General features: G+C 38.0%; 1 protein-coding gene across 1 annotated transcript in view; it reads left to right on the top strand.

Annotated features, from left to right (window-relative positions):
* The first annotated feature begins 20487 nt into the window (after positions 1–20487).
* Positions 20488–25848, top strand: part of ADGRE2 (adhesion G protein-coupled receptor E2) — a 188085-nt gene continuing 182724 nt past the window's right edge. The window contains exons 1-3 of the mRNA XM_040241647.1: positions 20488–20554; positions 23645–23698; positions 24218–24337. Of these exons, the coding sequence (XP_040097581.1) occupies positions 20488–20554; positions 23645–23698; positions 24218–24337 (241 nt within the window). The remainder of the gene's footprint in view (positions 20555–23644; positions 23699–24217; positions 24338–25848) is intronic.

Here is a 25848-nt window from a genome sequence, read left to right as displayed (position 1 = left end):
TTTTTATTGGTTTATAGCATTATATGTTTTATGTATTGATATATTTCAACTTCTGAATACACTACATTTGACAACCACTGATGGTGTACTTTCCATTCATCACCACCCTCTTGAACTCTCTTACCTATTTTTCCCTCCCCCTACTCCTTTTCCTCTTTAGAACCATTACTTTGTTGTCTTATACATGTGTTTAAAATATTATACTTTATTCTAATCAATTTCTAAAATTTAGATAAATAGACAAAATTTTTAGAAACCATGATTCATCACAATTAACACTAAAAAAAGATACAGAAGGTTTGTAGCACTATAATTTTCTCTAGCTTTACTGAGGTATAATTGACAAGTTAAAATTGTATATATTTAAGTTGTACAACATGATCCATATATATATATATATACATTATGAAATGACTATCACAATCAAGATAATTAACATAGCCATCACCTCATCTAGTTCTTTTTCATTTTTTTTCTTTTGTGAGAACAATTAAAATTTCCTCTCTGATATGCTCAGCATCACTCATTATTAGAGAAATATAAATCAAAACTACAGTGAGATATCACTTCATCTCAGATAGAATGGCCATAATCAAAAATTCCAAAAACAACAAGGGCTGGAAAAGGTGTGGAGAAAAGGGAATCCTCCTACACTGCAGGTCAGAATGTAAATTGATACAGCCACTATAGAAGACAGTATGGAGATTCCTTAAATAATTAAGAATAAAACCACCATATGATCCAGCAATACCATTTCTAGGCATATACCCTGAAGAAACCAAAACTGAAAAAGACACATGTATTCACAAAGTTCATTGCAGCACTATTTACAATAGCCAGGAGTTGGAAGCAACTAGGTGTCCATCGACAAATGAATAGATAAAGAATTTGTGGCCCATATATACAATGGAATACTACTCAGCAATAATAAGGAACACATTTGAGTCAGTTCTAATGAGGTGGATGGACCTAGAGGCTATTATACAGCACGAAACAAATATCCTATATTAATGCATATATATGGAATCGAGAAGAATGGTACTGACAAATCTGTTCACAGAACAGCAATGGAGACACAGACATAGGGAACAGACTCATGGACAAGGGTGGGGAAGAAGAGGGAGAGGGTGAGTTAAATGGAGAGAGTAGTATGGATGCATATACACTAACATATATACAGAGATAGCCAATGGGAATTTCTCTGACTCAGGGAACTCAAACTTGGGCTGTACAAAAACCTAGAGGGAATAAGTGGGAGATGGGAGGAAGATTCAAGGAGGGGACATGTGTACACCTATGGTTATTAATTCATGTTGATGTATGACAGAAATCAAACCAGTATTGTAAACCAATTATCAATCAATTAAAAATAAATAAACATTTTTTAAAATTTCCTCTCTGAGCAAATTTCAAGTATATAATTATATACTTGAAACTATATAAGTAAAGTCGCTCAGTCCTGTCCGACTCTTTGCAACCCCATGGACTGTAGCCCACGAGGCTCCTCCATCCATGGGGTTTTCCAGGCAAGAATATTAAAGTGGGTTGCCATTTCCTTCTCCAGGGGATCTTCCTGACTCAGGGATCAAACCCAGGTCTCCCACATTGCAGACAGACTCTTTAACCTCTGAGCCACCAGGGAAATCCATATAATTATATAACAGTATAATTATTATCTATTATAACCATACTATACATCCCCAGAACTTATTTACCCTGCATAAATAAAATTTCATGACCTTTAAAAATCAAGACTTCTCAATTTCCCCAACTCCCAGCTCCTGGTAACCAACAGAGACTTTAACACCTCACTAACACTGATCAGAGAGATCATCCAGACAGAAGGTCATTAAAGCGACAGAAGTCCTAAATGCCACAATAGAGCAGTTGGGGACCTAACTGATATTTACAATACATTATATCCCAAAAGAACCAGAGTACACAATCCTCTTTAGGAATGTACATAGAACATTCTCCAGGATAGATCACATGAGTGTATATCTGTCTGCTCAGTTGCATCCTACTCTTTGTGATCATATAGACTGTAGCCCACCAGGGTCTTCTCTCCATGGGATTTTCCAGGCAAGAATACTGGAGTGGGCTGCCATTTCCTTCTCGAATAAGCTACATGTCACAAAACAACTCTCAATAAGTTTAAGAGGATAGGAAATATATCAAACATCTTTTCCTATCACAATGATATAAAATTAGAAGTCAAGTACAGAAAAAATGAGAAAAGACCAAACAAGTGAAGACTAAACAACATGCTACTAAAATACCAATGGGTCAAAGATTAAAATCTGAGAAGAAATAAGAAAATATCTTGACACACATAGAAAAAGACCATTCCAAAATTTTTGGGATGCAGTAAAGGCATTTCTAAAAGAGAAATTCATAATGATACAGGTCTATATCATGAAGCAAACTCTCAAATTATCTGACATACACATAAAAAAATTAGAAAACGAAGAAAAAATAAACCCTGAAGTTAGCAGAAGGAAGAAACCACAAAAGATTCTGAATTTTCAAAGCAATCTTGAAAAAATAATTACCTTCCAAGACTTCACTATACTACAAATCTATAGTAATCAAAGCAACATAGTCTTGGCACAAAAACAAAGACATAGATCACTGGAAAAGAATAGAAATCCCAGAAATAAGTTCACACACTTATGGCTAATTAATCTATGACAAAATGGGCAAGAATATACAATGCAGAAAAAATAGTCTCTTCAACAAGTGGTGCTGGGAAAATTAAACAGCCAAATATAAAGCAATGAGATTAGAACGTTTCCTCACTCCATATACAAATATAAATTCAAAACGGTTTAAAGGTCTAAATGCAAGACATGAAGCAATAAAGCTCCTAGAAGAGGACATAGGCCAAACAGTCTTTGACATAAGTTACACTAATATTTTCTTGGGTCAGTCCCTGGAGGCAAAAACATAACAGCAAGAGTAATGAAAATTGACTATAACTGTTGCAGGAAGGGGGACCCCTTCCAGGGCCTGAAACTGGGCTCTTGTCTAACACTCAGAAATGAATTGTCTGAGGAGACACATGGGCTCACAAAGCAAGAGATTTTACTGGGAAAAGGGCACCCGGGTGGAAAACAATAGGGTAAGGGAACACAGGAGAACAGCTCTGTCACATGGCTTGCAGTCTCAGGTTTTATGGTGGTGGGATTAGTTTCTGGGTTGTCTTTAGCCGATCATTCTGACTCAGAGTCCTTCTTGGAGGTGCATGCCTTGTTCAGCAAGATGAATGCCAGAGAGAAGGATTCTGGGAGGTGGTCGGACATGTGGTGTCTCATTTTGACCTTTCCCAAACTCTGCCGGTTAATGGAGGCTTATTAGTTCCATCTTCCTTACCGGGACCTCCTGTCTTCAAACAATTTATGCAAATGCTTTCTATAGTGCCTGGCCAGGGTAGACAGTGTGCTTCCCCTAACATAACTACAATAAACAGGTATGTCTAGTACTAAACAATATATTCCTCAAAGTCTACTATTCTATACACATTGCTAAGTATTCAATCAATATTTATGAAACACAAGCAAAAACATGAAAAAACAACTCATAAAGAGATCAACAGAACCATATGTAAACTAACAGCCAGGAAATTTAAAATAACTATGAATAATATATTAAAGGCAGTAGCGCTGCCTAAGGGACAACTTGGCCTCAGGAAATGTTTGGCAACTTCTGGAGACAACTTTGGCATCACAGACAATGTTGGCATTAGTGAACAAAAGCAAAGGATTCTATTCAGCATTCTACAATGCAGAGGACACACTCCCAGTCACAAAGAATTATACAGCCACCCGCAAATGTCAGTAATGCTGAGCTTGAGAAACTCTGTCCTTACTTTCTATAAATACTAAACTCAGCTCTTTCTTTTGCCACTGGATGCAGGAAATTTTCTACAGAATCATATGAGTGGTGAAGAGAAAGTAACTTTTAATAGGAAATTCAATGTTCTCTTTTTTTCCCTAAGATTGAGAAACCCTGTTCTCCTGGCAAAAGTGGACAGCATGTATGAACACATGAGAAATTTCAAAAGACAATAAGGGCCAACATTTTAAATTTTATAATACCAAACTTTAAAAAAAATATATCTAGTCATAGAAAACATTGACAAATTTTACTACTCAAATATTTCTAATAATTAAAGGCACTATTTACAAAGACTGAAAACAAGTTAAAGTATTTGTAACGTTAGTAAGATACCAACACACAATGTAATAAGAAGTGTGAAGTGATAGACAGGAAGGCCTGGCATGCTGCAGTCCATGGGGTCGCAAAGAGTCAAACATGACTGAGCGACTAAACTGAACTGACTGAACTGAATTTCATAACTCGAAATCCTCTGAAAGAGAAATCTCCAGGCACAGACAACTTCACTGAAAAAATCTACCAAATGTTTAAAGAGGAATTAACCCCAATTCCATATACTCTCTACCGGAAAAGAGAAGAGGAGAGAATAAATCATAATTCATTTTATGAAATGTCAACCATAATATCAAAACAGAAAAAGACAGTGTCAAAAAAGAAACTTGAAGACCAATACCCCTCAGGAATATGGACATAAAACTCTTAACAAAATATAAACAGAAAGAATTCAGTGATATATAAAAAAATTATACACCATGATCAAGTGGGGTTTTTTCCAGGATGCGAAGATAGTTCAATACTTGAAAATCAATCAACATAATCCTCCACAATAACAGGCTAAAGAAGAAAAATTACATGAGCCCACCTATTGATGGAAAAAAGCATTTGACAAAGCTCAACACATATTCATGACAAAATTTTCAGAAAAACATGGAATAGGAACTTCAACTTGATAAAGAGCACCTACAAAAAAACTACAGCTAACATTATACTTACACTATATAACAATATAAACAATATATAATAATCTCAGATATCCAGATATCACCACCCTTATGGCAGAAAGCAAAGAACTACAGAACATCTTGAGGAAAGTGAAACAGGAGAGTGACAAAGTTGGCTTAAAGCTCAACATTCAGAAAACTAAGATCGTGGTATCTGGTCCCATCACTTCACAACAAATAGATGGGGAAACAGTGGAAACAGTGGCTGACTTTAGTTTTGGGGGCTCCAAATTCACTGCAGATGGTGACTGCAGCCATAAAATTAAAAGACGCTTGCTCCTTGAAAGGAAAGTTATGACTAACCTAGACAGTGTATGAAAAAGCAGACACATTACTTTGCCAACAAAGGTCCATCTAGTCAAAGCTATGGTTTTTCCAGTAGTCATGTATGAATGTGAGAGTTGGACTATAAAGAAAGCTGAGCACCAAAGAATTGATGCTTTTGAACTGTGGTGTTGGAGAAGACTTGAGAGTCTCTTGGACTGCAAGGAGATCAAATCAGTCAACCCTAAAGGAAATCAGTCCTGAATATTCACTGCAAGGACTGATGCTGAAGTTGAAACACCAATACTAAAAATAATAATAATAATAAAAAGGTTAACAAACAGAGATATTTATAAATAATTAACAAAAGTAAAAATAAATTGCTTTAAAAAATACCTAGTAATCAAGGAAATTGGAATTAATATGAGGATCAAATACTGCCATGCATTAGATCAGAAAAATCTACAGATCTGAGTAACATTCAATATCAGTTACACCAGGGTAAAATGGATATTCCTATATGGTACTAAGGTAAGTTTATATAGACACTTTACTCAGGATACCTGTGGTGGATTCATGTTGATGTATAGCAAAACCAATAAAATATTGTAAAGTAATTAACCCCCAATTAAAATAAATATATTTTAAAAAAGAAATTTAGGATTCACAGACCGTTTAGCAATCCTAAAGGGTTTAGCAATCCTACTTTTAAAATCTTCATTCAAGAAACATTCCTTTTTTTTTTTTTTTAAAGAAAAGAAAAAGAAAGAGAAAAAAAAAAGAAACATTCCTATGATTGTAGAGGATATTTACAAAAAGGTTTTTTGCACTACATTCACAAGAGATAAATATTGAAAGGTAGGTGAGCAAAACAATGTACACCAAGAGTGAATCCTAATGTAAGCTATGGACTTCGGTTGATCGTGATGCATCAATATAGGCTCGTAACTTGTAACAAATTTGTCACTCTGGTGAGTGGTACTGATAACAGGAGAAGCTGTACATGTCTGGAGGCAAGGGGAATATGAAAAAACCTCTGTACCTTTCTTTATTTTGCTGTGAATGAAAACTTATCTAAATAACACTGTCCAAAAATGAGCAATTTGGTTGACATCCAAATCTCTTGCAGTTTCCCACTTGGCCTTCTCAGTTGCCCCTGAAACTATATATATATATTTTTAATTTTACTTTACAATTCTGTATTGGTTTTGCCATACATTGACATGAATCCACCACGGGTGTACATGCATTCCCAAACATGAACCCCCCTCCCACCCCCCTCCCCACAACATCTCTCTGGGTCACCCCCACGTACCAGCCCCAAGCGTGCCATATCCTGCATCGGACATAGACTGGCAATTCGATTCTTACCTGAAACTATATTAATGTGGTGAAACTATATTAATGTGGTCATTATCACCTCTTTGTTCCAAGATCATTGGTTGGCTGGGAGAATCTTTCTGATGGTAATGCAATGCAAAAGCATAAGCTTTTTTCTGGGGCTTTAAATGTGTATATCAGTAGCCATTAATTTTATATAAAAAATCAGTTATTTATAAGTATCTATATATTTAAGTAAATATATATACTTCCAAATTAAAACCAATGTTTTCTGGAGTTTTCTGAGGACTCTAAATTTTAGCATTCTACAAAAAAACCACCTCAGTACTTGACAAGGTTGGAGAGTTCTTGCAGTCTAGAGTTTGTAGAAAAGGATGCTTCATCAAATGTAAAAAATCAAAATTGTTTATTTATACTTTCAAATTACTTAGACTCTTAGCTTTTAACTAAAATTATTCTTTTAATTTGTTTTAAATATTCAAGCATCCATTCATAAAAAATGTCAAAATAAATGTAGCTATATCTCTATGAATAGAAAAGGATAAAATGCATGTATGTGTAGCATAGCTTCTATAAAGACAATAAAAGATTTTCAATATACATAGTTGAGTGTAAAAAAAAAAGCAACTTAAAATACAATGGGCATAGTATTACTGAGTTCATTCTTATAAAGAGTAAAATATTCTATTTTTACATGTGCAAAGCAAAGAGCCTAAGTTTGGGGCAGTGATTAGAGGCATGATAACTTCTGTAATGTCCAAGATGTTTCAGCAACATATATTTACTAATGTGATTAGCAGGTTATATGTTAAAAAGCAGAGACATTACTTTGCCAATAAATATCTGTCTGGTCAAAGCTATGGTTTTCCAGTAGTCATGTAGGGATGTGAGAATTGGGCCAAAAAGAAGGCTGAGTGCCAAAGAATTGATGCTTTCAAACTGTGGTGCTGGAGAAGACTCTTGAGAGTCCCTTGGACAGCAGGGAGATCAAACCAATCAATCCTAAAGGAAATCAACCCTGAATATTCATTGGAAGATCTGATGCTGAAGCTGAAGCTTCAATACTTTTGCCACCTGATGTGAAGAGCGAAATCATTGGTAAAGACTGTGATACTAGGAAAGATTGAAGGCAAATGCAGAAGAGCACAGCAGAGGATAAGGTGCTTAGATAGCATCACTGACTCAATAGACATGAATCTGAACAAACTCCAGGAGAGAATGAAGGACAGGGAAGCCTGGCATAAAGCAGTCCATGGGGTTGCAAAGAGTCAGACACAACTTAGCAACTGAATGACAACAGCAAGTTTTGTATTGAGTTTATAAGATAGAATACACATCCTAGTCATAAAAAATAAGAATTCTGCTGAGGGCACTGGGATAGGGACAGTGTTCAAGAAGCAACCTGACACAATTTCTCAGTTCTAGTAAGTTATTTAAAGTTACAACATAAGCACTTAGTGCCTATGTGAAGTGAAACTGTTAGTCATTCATCATATCCAATTCTTTGGGACGTCATGTATGTAGCCCACCAGGCTCCTCTGTCCAAGGGATTCTCCAGGCAAGAATACTGGAGTGGGTTACCATTTCCTTCTCCAGGGATCTTCCCAACCCAGGAATCAAACCCATGTCTCCTTAATTGCAGGCAGATTTCTTACTGTCTGAGCCATGAAGGCAGTGCCAGTGCTTGTGTACTTCACAATAAATAGAGTATAAAGAATAAGAGACAACTTCTAAGTGTTTGGATAAATAATTCAAGTGTTCTCAGTGACTACTGGTGTTTTGAAAGAAAGAGCAAAGAGAAATGCAAAAAAAAAAAGAAGAAGAAGAAGAAGAAGATCAATAGAATACCAAAATTTATAAGAAAAAGTAATAGACTGGGAACACAGACATCGCTGGGGTACCAGGTCTTATCTGTCTGGATGTAAGGAGCCACAGTTCTTACCTAAGCGTGGGAGTCATGATGCTCTGGGTGGAGGGGGAACCATAAGATAATGTTACCGAAAGGAGGGTGTGGGGTCTGGCTGCTCACCACTCAAAAGCCAATAAACAGTCCAGGATGGTAGAAAGAAAAATTTGCTTTATTTCAGATGCTGGCAACTGTGTGGGGGGAGAGTGGCAGAAACCTGTTCAAAGGCCGACACCCCTCCCTCGACAAGGAGGAGGAAAGGCTTTTATAGACAGATTGTGGGAGTGGGGTGATACATGCAGTCATCTCTAACAGTCATCTTCAGATTGGTTTTCAGTGGTCTGACCAGCATCATCCTGAATGTTTTAGGTAGAGTTCATCTTTAGCTCCAGGGTCCAATTTTTCCCGTTTCTTTGTGGTCAGTTCTCAGAATTGTGACAGCTCAAGTCTTGGGTACAGTCTAGTCATCATGTAGTTAACTTCTCTGTCTAGGGTTTTTCTACCTATAAGACAGCTCATAGGATATGGATCAGAATATTATAAATAGCCCTAGAGAAAGAACTAAAGGCCTTTGACTATGCTTAATGACTACCTTATTATAATTTAGTCTCTTTTGACTGCTTTCCATTGTTTTAGAATTTCTCGTTTCTCTGATTATTCTTTGACTAAAGTTTTCCACAGGCAAAAGAAAAGCAGAGGACTTGGGGGCTGGGGGAGGAGGGGTGCAGGAAAGACCATATAGTCCTCCTCCGTTTCAATAAGACTGTCCATAGGATCACCCTCTCCCTGCTCCTTAAGAGGAATACTCTGCTGAGCCATTCAACTTTTCCTGCCTCCCAGTACCGAAGCCCTGTATTCTACAGTTGATCATGGTCCTTATATTTTGCATATCTCGGTAATGGTTCCAGGATTTCACAACCAGGTATGGGGTCTTTGCCTGCCTCCACTTTAAGTATCAAGTCCGTATACAAATCAAATAACAATCTGCACCCACTTCAAATGCGCAATTCTCCTTTAAAACTAAAATATTTACTAACAAGGCAAAGTTAAATCAGAGTTCAATTATAAAAGAAAATACATAGTGTTAGGAATAAAACCAGAAGGCATATATACTTAAAAGGAATATTTTTATGTGAAAAATGCTAGTCACATAATCCTACACATAGTTTGAAATATCTGTCAAAAATATATAGATATGTAAATCCTTGTAGATTAATATTTAGAAAGATTAACGTGTTATTGCAAAGTTTAAATCATAAGTGCCTTCATAACTGAGAAAGAAAATGCATGTCCACTTGTGTTTTGGACAGGCCAGCTGTGGGTAAGGGAAATTTTTCTGTATTTTGCTGTATCAGTACATATATAATTTCTTTGAAGAGAATATTCATATATTTTGATACAACAAAAATAATTGCTATCAAAGAAAAAGAAACACATGTATGAATAATTTTCCACTTCTCAGTTTAATGTGTTCATGTCTAACTAACATGGTATTTCTTCTTTGCACTATGGTGGCAATTTACAATTTTTCTCTTGGTGTGTTTGTATTTTCCATACCAGTTGCTGCTTGCAATCTCTGTTCCTGGAATCCATTATTTTCCACAAGACATACATTCTTTGGATGTGAGACAAGGAGAAAGAGTACATCAAACCCTGTCACCATTAATATGCTACCTTCACCTCACTGCTTGAAAATTTCTAGCTGCTTCATGAAACAGGCAGTACAAAGCATTTTTCTCAACAAGCAAACCCCCTGGAAACAGGCCTTCATTCACTCCTCCAAAAAAAACCCTACAAAACAATGTCTCCCAGGAGTGATCCCAGATTCACCTCCTACCACACTCTTATAACTTTTCCTATCTGGGAAATTCATTCTGTGCTAAATACAATTTAAGCAATGGCTCAGCCCTTTGCTGTGTGTTTCCCGTTGAATTATATCATATCATATATCTTAGCTTCCTCAGCTCAATTCCCTCTCATTATCATCCCGCAATCGTCTCTGCTGCCGCTCCAGATTTCCCTATCTAACTCCTTCAGAACATGATCCTCGTTGCTCGATCAATCTTTCATATTCTCTCATCAAGGCTCCTCAACCACAGACTGTCAATCTGGGTGATCAATTTAGACCCACAACAGTCTCTTTCATTGTGTGACACTCAATTTGCTTTCAGGCTCTACAGTAGTCCAATTTTCACATCCACCAAGAGTACATGGATTCTCAACATCTCCAATGTTCAAGTCTTAGATTCTTGACTCATGTTCCTGGATTTTCGCATATACAAGATTCCAATTCCCCTTATTCTCGTGTTTCCATTGACAGGAATGGAATGTGGTTTCCAGTTTACTCTAGTCACAAACTTCTGGTTTCCAGATCCCTGAGAATACCAACTTCCGGCAATCAGCAGAAAAGAAGTGACATCTTAGCAAAGGTCCTTTTTTTATCTATCAGAAAATAGGAAGTCCCTGCTCTAAACACTTCTAAAGTAGGGAGCTCAAGAAGACATTCATTGCAGCACTGTAAGAAGAAAACACAAGACACTCAAATGAACCATTAATAAATTATAAAAAAGTGAAAAGCCATCTCAATTTCAAGGAATGCCGGTCCACAAACCCAAAGACTGAATTACCTCTACCTATGTTGGCAAGGAAAAATTTCCTTGTATGCTTTAAAGAGTGATCAAGTTTTTGGGTGATTTTCAGTCAATGCTTCATAATTCCAAAAGTATATATTTATTAATATTTGAATATTTAAGGAATCTTATATAACTGTCAAGGTTAAAATATAGATTCTGTGTATGCCAGAAAAAATATAGTTTTGTGATAGTTCAGTTCAGTTCAGTCACTCAGTCACGTCCGACTCTTTGAGACCCCATGAAGTGCAGCACACCAGGCCTTCCTGTCCATCACCAACTCCCAGAGTTCACTCAAACTCATGTCCATTGAGTCGGTGATGCCATCCACCCATCTCATCCTCTGTCATCCCCTTCTCCTCCTGCCCCCAATCCCTCCCAGGATCAGAGCCTTTTCCAATGATCAACTCTTCACATGAGGTGGCCAAAGTATTAGAGTTTTAGCTTTAGCATCAGTCCTTCCAAAAAACACAGGACGGACCTCCTTTAGAGTGGACTGGTAGGATCTCCTTACACTCCAAGGGACTCTCAAGAGTCTTCTCCGACACCACAGTTCAAAAGCATCAATTCTTCAGTGCTCAGCTTTCTTCACAGTCCACTCTCACATTCATACATGACCACTAGAAAAACCATAGCCTTGACTAGACGGACCTTTGTTGGCAAAGTAATGTCTCTGCTTTTCAATATACTATCTAGGTTGGTCATAACTTTCCTTCCAAGGAGTAAGGATCCTTTAATTTCATGGCTGCAGTCACCATCTGCAGTGATTTTGGAGCCCCCAAAAATAAAGTCTGACATTGTTTCCACTGTTTCTCCATCTATTTGCCATGAGTGATGGGACCAGATGCCATGATCTTCGTTTTCTGAATGTTGAGCTTTAAGCCAACTTTTTCACTTTCCTCTTTCATCAAGAGGCTTTTTAGTTCCTCTTCACTTTCTGCCATAAGGGTGGTGTCATCTGCATATCTGAGGTTATTGATATTTCTCCCTGCAATCTTGATTCCAGCTTGTGCTTCTTCCAGACCAGCATTTCTCATGATGTACTCTGCATATAAGTTAAATAAGCAGGGTGACAATATACAGCCTTGACATACTCCTTTTCCTATTTGGAACCAATCTGTTGTTTCATGTCCAGTTCTAACTGTTGCTTCCTGATGTGTATACAGGTTTCTCAAGAGGCAGGTCAGGTGGTCTGGTATTCCCATCTCTTTCAGAATTTTCCATAGTTTATTGTGATCCACGCAGTCAAAGGCTTTGGCATAGTCAATAAAGCAGAAATAGATGTTTTCCTGGAACTCTCTTCATTTTTCCAAGATCCAGCGGATGTTGGCATTTTGATCTATGGTTCCTCTGCCTTTTCTAAAACCAGCTTGAACATCTGGAAGTTCACGGTTCACATATTGCTGAAGCCTGGCTTGGAGAATTTTGAGCATTACTTTACTAGCATGTGAGATGAGTGCAATTGTGCGGTAGTTTGAGAATTCTTTGGCATTGCCTTTCTTTGGGATTGGAATGAAAACTGACCTTTTCCAGTCCTGTGGCCACTGCTGAGTTTTTCAAATTTGCTGGTATATTGAGTGCAGCACTTTCACAGCATCATCTTTCAGGATTTGAAATACCTCCACTGGAATTCCACCACTTCCACTAGCTTTGTTTGTAGTGATGCTTTCTAAGGCCCACTTGACTTTACATTCCAGGATGTCTGGTTCTAGGTGAGTGATCACACCATCGTGATTATCTTGGTCGTGAGGATCTATTTTGTACAGTTCTTCTGTGTATTTTTGCCACCTCTTCTTAATATCTTCTGCTTTGTTATAGTAGATAATAACTATTAAAGGGAGACTAGATTAGGGTAGGAATCGATCATATATGTCTTGTGTTTTGGGTTTATTTTTTTCAACCAATATTTATTCATGTTGTCCTTGTTATCAAAATTTTTTTTCAATTTAAATAATGCAAGAATATAGCTACTGAAAAGCACGATCTAACTCATGACATACCTGTGTGTGCTCAACTCTGTGTGTGCTCTGCCAAATTCCTTATGCATACAAAATATCTGATACCTTTTCTTAAATTGCAATTTATAACTCAATAACCATTGAACTTTTACCAGTAAGGAAGCAAGACTTATTGTGCAACCTCATGGACCATTATTAAATGTTCATCTCAAAATATTTGAACACTGATACTTGAGTTGTCTCACAAATCTTTATCCCATCTCCAAACTCACACCAGTGCAATGAAAAAAGAAAGATACAAGTGCTTGAAAGAAATACACAAAAGAGTCTTTATTTGCAGAGGGCAAGTTGTCTATCAAAGAAACTTCACAGAGTTTATTGAAAAATATTGAGTTCTACATCTATAGCAAGATCAACTTGCAAAATGCAATCTTTTTTTCTATCTAAAGAAAAAACTATTTTAAAATACTATGGAAAAATTGTTTGAAATTTAAGAATAATACTAGGAACAATCCTCCAAGAATGCATGAAGTTCTTAGGCAGAAAACTGGAAAGTATAAGTGAAAGAAATCATAAGCTACATAGGGTGTTATATTGCAGGGGTTGGGAAATCATAGTTTTTTTAATATAAATTTATTTATTTTAATTGGAGGTTAATCATAGTTTTATAAGGAATCTATTACCTCCAAATTAATCTACAGAGCCAGTTGAATCAAAATCAAAGTCCCAAGACATTTTTTATGGAACTTACTAAAGTTTATATGGTATAAAAATGTTTATATAGTATAAAAAATGTTTATATAGTATAAAAAATGTGAAAGAGAAAATAGCACAGTGGTAAAGAATGACATTTATCAATTGCTATTTCTTACCCTTTGCTTTGTCTTGGTCAAGCTTGAAACAAGTGTTTCTCTTTTTCCTACAGGTCTCTGAACTAAGTTTATCCACAAGCCTGAGTAAGAACCAAAATAAAGTAAAACATGCCTTCATTTTTAACTTCTCCTGGGAAATGGCTGATCACATTAAAATCAATTTCCTGTCACAAACTGAAGATAATTTCCCCTTACTTGTCCAGCTTCCCCTTCCAAAAATTAAATTTATCTCTGCCTGCTTTCTCCTTTACACTATAAAAGAAAAACCTTTTTCAGTATGATTTTGAGATCCTCACAGATTTCCGAGATCAGAGCATTCTCCCTATTTCAATAGACTTTCTGATGAAACTCTATTCTTATCCAACCAGATTCACACATTTAACAGGAAATGCAGAAATTTGCTTCATAGCACTTATAAAAACAAAACTAAATAATTTTAACTGTGTTACCGGTCTGGAAATGGGAAAATGGATTCATGAAACAGAATAACAAATACACCATGTATAGAAATTTAATGTTCAGTAGATATGGTTTTTCAAATCAATGTATGAAAGATGGCATGTGAAGTCAGGAAAGTCACAATAATTCCTCCAATAAATCACATCAAGAAAGCAGGTTATTTATTCAGGAAAAATTATTGAATAAACAAATTCCAAGTATACTAACAATTTACCAAATAAACATTGGAAGATGAAGAACAATGCCCTAGGCAAGGCTAAAGCAAAATCCACATAGTAAATAATTGAAAACTAGACCAAATAAAAGTTTGTAATGACATAGCTGTCAATTTCATCTTACTTCAATAGGAATGAGGATGATGTTTACCGTTTACTATCAACATGAGCACAGACAGGCAGCATCATCAAGTGAGCCTGATGTTACAGATACTCCTATCCACAGAGGTCAGAAAATGTGCAGTGAACAGGGTGTGCAAGTCATCTTGGACCCATTGCACAGCATTCAACTTTTTGATGGGTGCATCCTCAGTATCCGGCTTTCCTGCCAACATAGTTACCGAGTCCCATCTCTGGAGGCAGCTGTGAGCTAGGCAAGTCCATCAGCAATCAAATCCCAGTTTAGAAGGAGTGATTTGGCTGTATCTGGTTAATAATGCCTTTGTTCTTCAGATTCCTGGGCTCCTACTATGGGCAGGAGACCAGCTGAATTCAGAGAGAATACAACTGTGACTTATACACACATTTTATTTTATAAAATCTGCATTTGAAAGGAGTAACTTCACCATAATTTCTGTGTTAAAACTCTATTTGGTGTTACTGAGCTTGCTTTCCTTCATTCTTTTATCCCAGTGAAAATGTATGATCTTGCTCTAGTTTCCAAAGTAAGATGATTCAGCATTCCCTTTACTGAGAATATTCTTAGGGGCTTAAAATTATTGACACTGTTGCTTCCAGCATAGCTGCCTGTCAAATTAAAGTGAATATTTTCTCTCTTTTGTTTACCCTTCTCTGAGAATAAAATAGGTAACAGGTTTTCAAGGAGGGAAAATATGGTAACAAAAGACACCACAATCAGAGTTTAAATGTGATACCATTAAAAATTTTACATTTTGTTTTTTCAAAACAAAGATATACACACACATCATGCACATGTATATATTCTTAGCAATTTAAGTAAATACAATGAATAAAATAGTTTGCAAAAGATATGAGTATATAATTTACAAAGTACCATGAAAATACAAAAATATGTGAAAATTTCAACTACACAGATAATAAAAAAAATACAAATTTTTCTGAGATTAAAGTAAATTGTTTATCCATCAAATTGGGGAAGGTGATAATGCATAATTTCAAGATTCCTAAGTCTCTTAATATTTAAATGCAAACCTTACAGAATCTTATAAATGTAAAGTTGAATGTTCCTTTACAAATTATCTAGACTGATTCTTTACAAATTATATACTGTCATTCTATTGAGAAAAAAAAAGAAGAAAACTGTGCCTCCTTCAGAGACAGTGGCTCATAAGCTTGAAGTTTTGACCTTTCTGTATCCACAGATATGTCAGATCAGTTTATTTTTCTCCCTTAGTTCTTGTCTAATCATAACAAAGATTTGAAATGAGAGAATAATCACAGTTCAAGCAGGCAGGGTTTCTCAGCTCTTGTCTCGTCATAGCACAAATTTGAGACAATAGCCTAGTTATAGCTCAAGTAGGCAAGATTTATTAAGGAGACAGCAGATAGCACACCCTCCCACACATCATCTCACCAGCAGACTAGTTACAGCTCAAGTATTTAGAGTTAGCTCTTGAGTTAGAACTCAAGAAGGCAGCAGGCAGTAGACAGTACACCCTCAAGATGGGAGAGCAGGCTGACCCCATAGGAGAGATTTGATCTCTCTTGTCTTCCCTTTTTATACTTTCTGTCTCATCCTCCTGGAGTCTCACTGATTCAGTCTTATGCAAAATAGAACTTGTACCCACCACCAATCAAGAAAGGGAATGCAAAAAGGCATATGCTCAAGACCAATAAGGGAATGGAACGTGTTCTGGGCATGTTTTCTTACCGGGGGCTCTCACTCCAGCCTTCAGCTTCCTCTTTTGCAGGGTTTTTCTTTGTTTGCCCTCTGCATGGCTTTTTCTAGCCACCATCTTGCACTCCCCTTTCCATTTTAACGACCTAATATATAATGAATTAACTTCCTAACATATTTAAGTTCCTATATCTTCAGTTCAGTTCAGTCGCACAGTTGTATCCGACTCTTTGCGACCCCATGAATCGCAGCACGCCAAGCCTCCCTGTCCATCACCAACTCCCGGATTTCACTCAGATTCACGTCCATCGAGTCAGTGATGCCATCCAGCCATCTCAACTTCTGTCGTCCCCTTCTCCTCCTGCCCCCAATCCCTCCCAGCATCAGAGTCTTTTCCAATGAGTCAACTCTTCTCATGAGGTGGCCAAAGTATTGGAGTTTCAGCTTTAGCATCATTCCTTCCAAAGAAATCACAGGGCTGATCTTCAGAATGGACTGGTTGGATCTCCTTGCAGTCCAAGGGACTCTCAAGAGTCTTCTCCAACACCACAGTTCAAAAGCATCAATTCTTTGGTGCTCAGCCTTCTTCACAGTCCAACTCTCACATCCATACATGACTACTGGAAAAACCATAGCCTTGACTAGACAGACGGACCTTAGTCAGCAAAGTAATGTCTCTGCTTTTGAATATGCTATCTAGGTTGGTCATAAATTTCCTTCCAAGGAGTAAGCGTCTTTTAATTTCATAGCTGCAGTCACCATCTGCAATATTTTAGTCTTCTATTAATTTCATTCTAAGTGAGATAATGGAGAAGACAATAGCAACCCACTCCAGTACTCTTGCCTGGAAAATCCCATGGACGGAAGAGCCTGGTAGGCTGCAATCCATGGGGCCACGCGAAGAGTCAAACATGACTGAGCAACTTTATTTCACTTTTCACTTTCATGCATTGGAGAAGGAAATGGCAACCCACTCCAGTGTTCTTGCCTGGAGAATCCCAGGGATGGGGGAGCCTGGTGGGCTGCCGTCTATGGGGTCGCACAGAGTTGGACACAACTGAAGCAACTTAGCAGCAAATGAGATAAATAATGGACTAGTACATGTCACTTAAACCAACTGACAACAAAAATTTTTATATTAAAAATGAAAAAAAGTATGGCAGCAAGAGTGTTAATTACATATAGGAAGTTGACCCTATCCTATCACACCAATGGCACTTTGAGTGCCATTAAATAGAAGAGTTGTAGAATTTATCATAATGTAAAATATATATACTCTACAACCCAAATTTAGAACCACATAATGTCTCTTGTAAGGAAAATATCAAATGTTCTCCTTATGGTACTTTTGAGATATGCACTGCAGCATTATTGTATGGGCATAAAAATGTGGATACATGCAACAGCAGCAGAAAATAAAAATGTGGATTTATATGCAATGACATGAAAGAACTACCCAAGAACTATTGCTGACTAAAGAAACTTTGAAGACAAAGTTCATAGCATGAAAAACCTTATTTGAAACACAATCACATCCAAAATATGTATAAACATCTTATATATCAGACAAACATAAGACTCTAAAAGGTTTAGAGAAGCAAGATAGGACAAAAAAACAAGTTTGTAAATATGGAGAACAGCAGTCAGAGAGGGGAAGTGGGTGAAGGGGATCAAAATGTACAAGCATCCAGTTATATAATATCATATATGAAATGAATCGCCAGTCCAGGTTCGATGCATGATACTGGATGCTTGGGGCTGGTGCACTGAGACGACCCAGAGGGATGGTACGGGGAGGGAGGAGGGAGGGGCGTTCAGGATGGGGAACACGTGTATAGCTGTGGTGGATTCATGTTGATGTATGGCAAAACCAATACAATATTGTAAAGTAATTAACCTCCAATTAAAATAAATAAATTTATATTTTTTAAAAGGAAAAAATAAAATAAAATAAGTCATGTAGATATAACATGCAACAAAGCAACAACAGCTAATAGTATTGTATTGCAAAGTTTCTAACAAAGTAAAGCTTTTTTTTTTTTCAATGTTCCATTCAGAATTTAATGATTCTTCTAAATCAGGCTTATCCATTGACAGTAATCACAGTGAGAGGCTCTCTCTCTTTTTCTCTCTCTCTCTCTCACTCTCTCTCCATACTCACCAGATTAAGCAATCAAGAAATTTATTGTCTTACATATTTGGAAGTTCTGAGGTCAAACAAACTTCAGCATTGGGTGATTCAGCTGATCAACGATGTCATCAAGGTCCATTTTTCTGCTCTGCCTTTCTGACTGGACTGGTGCCCCTTTTCATGTTGCTGGTTGGAGCCATTCCAGCATTGCATCCAGAAATTGCAATGCCCAGAAAGCAAAAGGATGTCAGGGGGTTTTTCTTAGGAAGGACGAATCTTACTAGAAGCCCCACAGCTTTTGATCCTCATTATAATAATGGAGTCACCAATCCATTCTGAAACCAATCTCTGACTGGTGATGGGGCACCATAGCTGTTTATGGTCAAACAGAATGTAGCTTAGAAATGGGGGGTGAGGGGTGGTGGTCATCGTTGTTCATAACTGGAGCTCTTGGACCGTGAAGACTATGAAAATAAATGTGAGGAACGTCAAAGAACACCTGCCTATGAATTAACTTACCTAATTCAGTTGAATTTTTTATTGAGTTAATATTGAATTGGCCAAAAAGTTGAAAGTTCCCATCACAAGCAAAAACAATTTGTAACTGTGTGTGGTGATGGATGTTAACGACTTACTTTGGTAATCATTTGGCAATATATACAAATAACAAACAATCCTGTTTCACATTTGAAACTAATATCGTGTTGTGTGCCCATTAGACACAATTTTTAAATGTCCACTAATAAATAACAAATACATAATTCTGCTCACTCTGACCTAAGGGCCTCATAGAGGTAAAAAGTCCAGTATGATTATTCATGTTGGGGAGGTTTTCTTATACATAGTATCACACCTTCAGAGAGAGAGAAAGTTGGCTTAAAGCTCAACATTCAGAAAACTAAGATCATGGCATCCGGTCCCATAACTTCATGGCAGATAAATGGGGAAACAGTGGTTGACTTTATTTTTCTGGGCTCCCAAATCACTGCAGATGGTGGTTGCAGCCATGAAATTAAAAGACACTTACTCCTTGGAAGGAAAGTTATGACCAACCTAGATAGCATATTCAAAAGCAGAGACATTACTTTGCCAATAAAGGTCCGTCTAGTCAAGGCTATGGTTTTTCCAGTGGTCATGTATGAATGTGAGAGTTGGACTATAAAGAAAGCTGAGCACCGAAGAATTGATGTTTTTGAACTGTGGTGTTGGAGAAGACTCTTGAGAGTCCTTTGGACTGCAAGGAAATACAACCAGTCAATCCTAAAGGAGATCAGTCCTGGATGTTCATTGGAAGGACTGATGTTGAAGCTGAAACTCCAATACTTTGGGCCCTGATGCAAAGAGCTGACTCATTGGAAAAGACCCTGATGCTGGGAAAGATTGAGGCCAGGAGGAAAAGGGGACAACAGAGGATGAGATGGTTGGGTGGCATCACTGACTCAATGGACATGAGTTTGCGTGGACTCCGGGAGTTTGTGATGGACAGGGAGGCCTGGCGTGCTGAGGTTCATGAGGTCACAGAGAGTCAGACACGACTGAGTGACTGAACTTAACTGAGCTGATACCAAAAAGATTCAAAAACCACCTTCAATGAGTATTTCAGTACAAATACTATGTGAAAGTCGCTCAGTCATGTCCCACTCTTTGTGACCCCATGGACTATGCATTTCATGGAATTCTCCAGGCCAGAATACTGGAGTAGGTAGCCTTTCCCTTCTCCAGCAGATTTTCTCGACCCAGGAATTGAATCGGGGTCTCCTACATTGCAGGCAGATTCTTTACCAGTTGAGCCACAAGGGAAGCCCAAATACTAATTCAGTATAAATACCATGCACATAGTTTAAAAATAGAACTGCAGTTTCTAAGAAACTAATCATAGGGCAGATTAAAAGGGAAGAAAGAATCCAGATCAGCATTTTCCTCAGTCAGCTTCTTCAAAGTGCAAGTAACACTTAAAACAAGAAGTCTTTTCAATACACGGAGAGCAAGATCAGATGTCTTCTGTGGCTCGACTTGCTGGTCTCTACATCATGAAAAACAGCTATCTAAGGTTGCTCCCAGGTATGTAGAATTATAACACGGGGTATAGACAAATAAAGTTGTTTGGGGACTCTATCCAGTCTGCGAATATTCTCTTCTTTCTTTCATCCTTGATATTTAACTTGCTTTCCTACTATCTCTATAAGAGATAGAGAAATAGAAATTTTAAGAATATTAGCACATTGATAGTAAGTTTCAAAGGAGAAAACTTGTGAAACTTCTAGGCAAATTGGAGACTTATAGATTTCTCATTTTGCCACCTGTATTAGTCCAGGTTTTCCTGAGAAACAGAATTCACTGGAATGTTTATAGAGAAGGAAAGAGAAAGGGATTTATTGAAGGAACTGGTTCATGGGACTGCAGAGGTTGGAAAGTTCAAAACTACAGGACAGGGAGGCAGGCTGGAAACCCTGGGAAGACCTAATCTTGCTTCTCAAGTCCAAATGCAATCTGGAAGAATTCTCTCTTCCTCAGTGAGGTCAGTCTTTTTACTCTAAGGTTTTCAACTGTTTGAAAAAGGATCACCTATATAATGGAGAGTAACCTGCTTTACTCAAAGTCTATGGATTTAAATGTGTGTGTGCATGCATGGTTAGTCTCAAAGTCGTCTCGGATTCTTTGGGACCCGATGGACTGTAATCCATCAGGCTTCTCTGTACATGGGATTTCCCAGACAAAAATACTGGAGCAAGTTGCTAATTTTTTCTCCAGGTGATTTTCCCAGCCCAAGGGTTGAACCCTCATCTCCTGCTAGGCAGGCAGATTCTTTACCACTATGTGACGTGGGAAGGCCTGATTTAAATGTTAATCTCATTCTTAAAAAGCAAAACAAAACCCCGCAGCAGCATCTAGACTAGTGTTTGACAAAATATCTGGGTACTATGGCTAAGACTAGCCTGATAAACTTTTTTTTTTTTTTCAGAAGAGTATAAAACCAACCTATGTGAAAATTCTAATGGCATAAGAAAAACACCATTACTTAGTCTATAGGCTTTATGTGGGATGGAATGATTTGAGGGAAACCATTCCAGCAATCTTGCCTGGAAAATGCCATGGACAGAGGAGCTTAGTGTGCTGCAGCCTCTGGAGAGGCAAAGAATCGGACACAACTAAGCGAGCAACACTTTCAATAGTGAATTGGTGAAAAAACAGTATCAGAAAGGTCAGGTTAATTCTGATGAATCTTTGTTTTCTTCACTGTTTAGAATAATACCTGTTACCTAGTAAGTCAAATGTTCCTTATATGTTGTCTTCATTGCTTGTAAATTGTTTTCTGGTTTTTATGAGAATGGCCATATTTCTTATCTTCTGATATGTGGAACAGGACTTTCTTAATGTTGGGCACATTTGGGGAAAATTCTGTGCAGACTCACAGATGATAAAAAATTTTCATAGGGTTCACTGGCTCACATGGATAAGATGGCAGACTGTAATACGTGGTCCACATATTGCCTATAAGAGTAAATTTTGTCTTTGCACCCATAGTTATTTTCTTTTTTATTCATTTTTTTTAAAACTTTCATTTTGTATTGGAGTGTAGCCAATTAGGGGCTTCCCAGGTGGCACAGATGGTAAAGAACCCACCTACCAATGCAGGAGACATAATGAGATGTGAGTTTGATCCCTGGGTCAAGAAGATCCCCTGGAGAAGGGAATGGCAACCCTCTCCAGTATCTTTGTCTGGAGAATTTCATGGACAAAGGAGCCTGGCGGGCTGCAGTCCACGGGGTTGCAGAGTAAGACACATCTGAGCGATTAACACACACACACACGTCCGATTAATAATATTGTGATAGCTTCAGGTGAACAGTGAAGGGACTCGGCCATACATGTACACGTATCCATTTCCCCCCAAAATTCCTCCCATCCCTGTTGCCACATAACATTGAGCAGAGTTCCCTGTGCTGTGCAGGAGGTCCTTGTTAGTTATCCATTTTAAATATAGCAGTGTGTACATGTCCATCCCCAACTCCTTAAATATCCCTTCCTCCATTCTCCCCCACTTCCAGCAACTATAATTTCATTCTCTATGTCTATGAGACTCTGTTTTGTAAGTTAATTTGTATTATTTCTGTTTAGATTTCACTTATAAGGGTTCTTTTCATAACAGAAAACTTGATCAGTAACTCATTTTCTCAGACCAAACTGGGGGATCAAGAAAAAAGGCTGTGCTCTTGATACGCTATAGCAGGGCCAGGAATTCACTTGGAAGGAACCATAGAAGTCATTGGACTTCCCTGGTGGCTCAGATGGTAAAGAATCTGCTGAAATGCCGGAGACCCAGATTTGATCCCTAGGTGGGGAAGATCCCCTGGAGAAAGGAATGGCTACCTACTCCAGTATTCTTGCCTGGAGAACTCCATGGACAGAGGAGTCACCTTGTGGGCTACAGTCCTTGGGGTCGCAAAGAGTCAGACATGACTGAGCCACTAACTCTTTCAGCTTCATAGAAGTTATTGGTGCTATATGTGGAGAGGCCATTTAACACGGTGATAGTGACGCTACCTTAGTTCTTCTACCTTAGAAGTTGCCTTAGTTCTTACTTCTCACATGCTCTAAACTCCCTGTCTCCTGATTCCAGTGCTCCATGCCCTGCTGGCATAATTGTGAGCTAGAGCTCCAACTCAGGGCTGTTTCACTTCTACTACCCAAACTCATCTGTGTCATGTATGTTAAACATGAAGAGAGATCCTGAAAGAGAAATCTTCAGAGCAGATTTCTGCCACTGTCAGAGAACAAAGAACTTAGGTACAACAATCTAAAGAACTTTCTCCTCCACAATTTAACACTTCCACTGGAAGAGGCTGGAATTTCAAAGATGTGTTGCTAACATCAGCTGTCGGTCTATATATTACCTGTCCTTTACCTGTAGCACCTGATTTTTCCATGAGGACTGTGTCCATTGCTGATTGACTCCTCAGGGAGACCCAAGACTCAGGTGAAAGGCTGAGTTCTCAATTCTGAGTGCAGTACAGGAGAATATGAGATGCCACTAGAAAGCTGAAGGATACAGGGCCCAGAAACACATCCCCAGGACGCAATGGCTATGGGGACAGGAGGTGAAATTGAGTGTGACTCTACTCTGTCATCTTTCTGTTTTTCTTCCCCCAGGATTCTTGATTCTTCTGTTTTTGCCATTGGAATCCACATCCTTGAACAAGAAACGTAAGTTTGTTCAGCCAGCCCCGTTAGTGACATAAGCTGTGGAGCATATGCTGGGGTCTGTGTCCTCTTACCAACAAAAGAAGAAGAAAGTAGGCTTATGCTGAATGTAAGGTCCAGACAGTTTTATGAATGTAAGAGAAGCTATTCCTCCCCACCCCAACATGCTCAGAAGTTTTTGTCTCTTCCTATTCCAAGAGAGGGCTTCCCAGGTGACTCAGTGGTAAAGAATGTGCCTGCCAATGCAAGAGACACAGGTTTAATTCCTGGATCATGAAGATCCCCTGGAGGAGGAAAATGGCAACTCACTCAAGCATTTTTGCCTGGAGAATCCCCTGGAGCCTGGTGGGCTAAAGTCCATGGGGTCACAAATAGTCAGACATGACTTAGTGACTAAACAACAATAACTTCCAATGGAAGCCATCCCATCCATTCCTTCCCTTCCTCTACTATTAGATCACCAGCCTGCAGCAGGCTTTGTTCATTCCTTGACCTCCATCCCCACTGCTTCTTCCCTCACAGCCTGTGCTTGGTGGTGCCCTCCAAACCCTCCATGTGTCAACACTGATGCCTGCCGCTGCATTCCAGGATTCAGTTCTGCATCTGAGGACAGCTTCACCAGCCCCTTGAAGAGATGCCATGGTACAGAGCCCTGGGGTGGTGGAAATGCTCAGATGGTTTTGAGGAGAGGCTGTGGTACATCTATAGCATTCAGCTCTGAGGTCAGCACAGAAGCACTTTGTTGAGAATAAGAAAGGAGACACTTTAAGAAAGCATGAAGGAAGTGAGCAGTCCCAGAGGAGCTGCAAATTTAATTGATACCAACAATGGGAAAAAAGTCCTTTCCTCCACATCATCACTAACACTTGTTCTTTCTTGTCTTTTTGATAATAGTTATTCTAACAAGTGTGAGGTGATATCTGGTTTTGATTTCCATTTCATTGATTGGTGATGTTGAACACATTTCATGTACCTGCTGGCCATTTGGTAGTCTCCTTTGGAAAAACGTCTATTCAGGTCATCTACCCATTTTTTACTCAATCACTTTATTTGGTTCCTTTTTTTGCTATTGAGTCATATGAGTTCTTTATATATTTTAGATATTAACCCTTTATGTATGTATGATTTGTAAATTATCTGATATTATAGATTTTCTTTTCATTTTTTGGATAGATTCATTTGCTGTACAGTCTTCCCTGATAGCTCAGTTGGTAAAGAATCTGCCTACAATGCAAGAGACCTCGGTTCAATTCCTGGGTCAGAAAGATCCTCTGGAAAAGGGATAGGCTACCCACTCCAAAATTCTTGGGCTTCCCTTGTGACTCAGCTGGTAAAGAATCTGCCTGCAATGTGGCAGACCTGGGTCTGATCCTTGGGTGGGGAAGGTTCCCTGGAGAAGGGAACAGCTACCCACTCAAGTATTCTGGCCTAGAGAATTCCATGGGTTGTATAGTCCATGAGGTGGGACACAACTGAGTGATTTCACTTCATTTTGCTGTACAGAGCTGTGTAGTTTGATGGAGTCCCGCCTCTCTGGTTTGCTTTTGTTGCTTTGTTTTTGCTGTCAAATCAAAAAAAAAAAAAGTTATTGCCAAGACCAATGCCGTCTCTGGGGTCACACAGAGTTGGACACGACTGAAGCGACTTAGCAGCAGTAGCAGCAGCAAGACCAATGTCAAGAAGCTTATACAGTATGGTTTTTTCTATGAATTTTCTGATTTCAAGGTAGCCTGATTTTTGTAATTAGCAAATTCAGGCTCAAAGAGATTGAGTGATGTCCAAAGTTATATAACTAATAAGGTAGTAGAAACAGACCATGTCTAAAGCCAAGGACTTTTTATTCTTCAAAAACATAGAACCACAAAAGGAAATTATTAAACATAAAGTTAAGATGAAAACTTTTGTTATGGACATTTTACTGCAATTTTTTAATGAGCAAAAAGAAAATTATATGATTTTTCATCAAGAAATATTCTTCATTTACTCAAAATAGTCTGAGTTATTGGTAATAAAATAAATTTATCCTAGCATATTTGAAACAATGAGTAAAAAAAAGAAAGAAAAACCTACAATATTCTAGAATACTAGACTTCTGGGTGATTTTTTTCCTTTTTTTTTTTTTTTTACTTTTTCCCTGTTTTCTAAGTATCCAT

Source organism: Oryx dammah, unplaced genomic scaffold (assembly GCF_014754425.2).
Source record: "Oryx dammah isolate SB20612 unplaced genomic scaffold, SCBI_Odam_1.1 HiC_scaffold_5, whole genome shotgun sequence".
Taxonomy (NCBI): Eukaryota; Metazoa; Chordata; class Mammalia; order Artiodactyla; family Bovidae; genus Oryx; species Oryx dammah.
The sequence above is the reverse complement of the archived record's forward strand: the minus strand, read 5'-3'. Positions and strand labels throughout refer to the sequence as shown.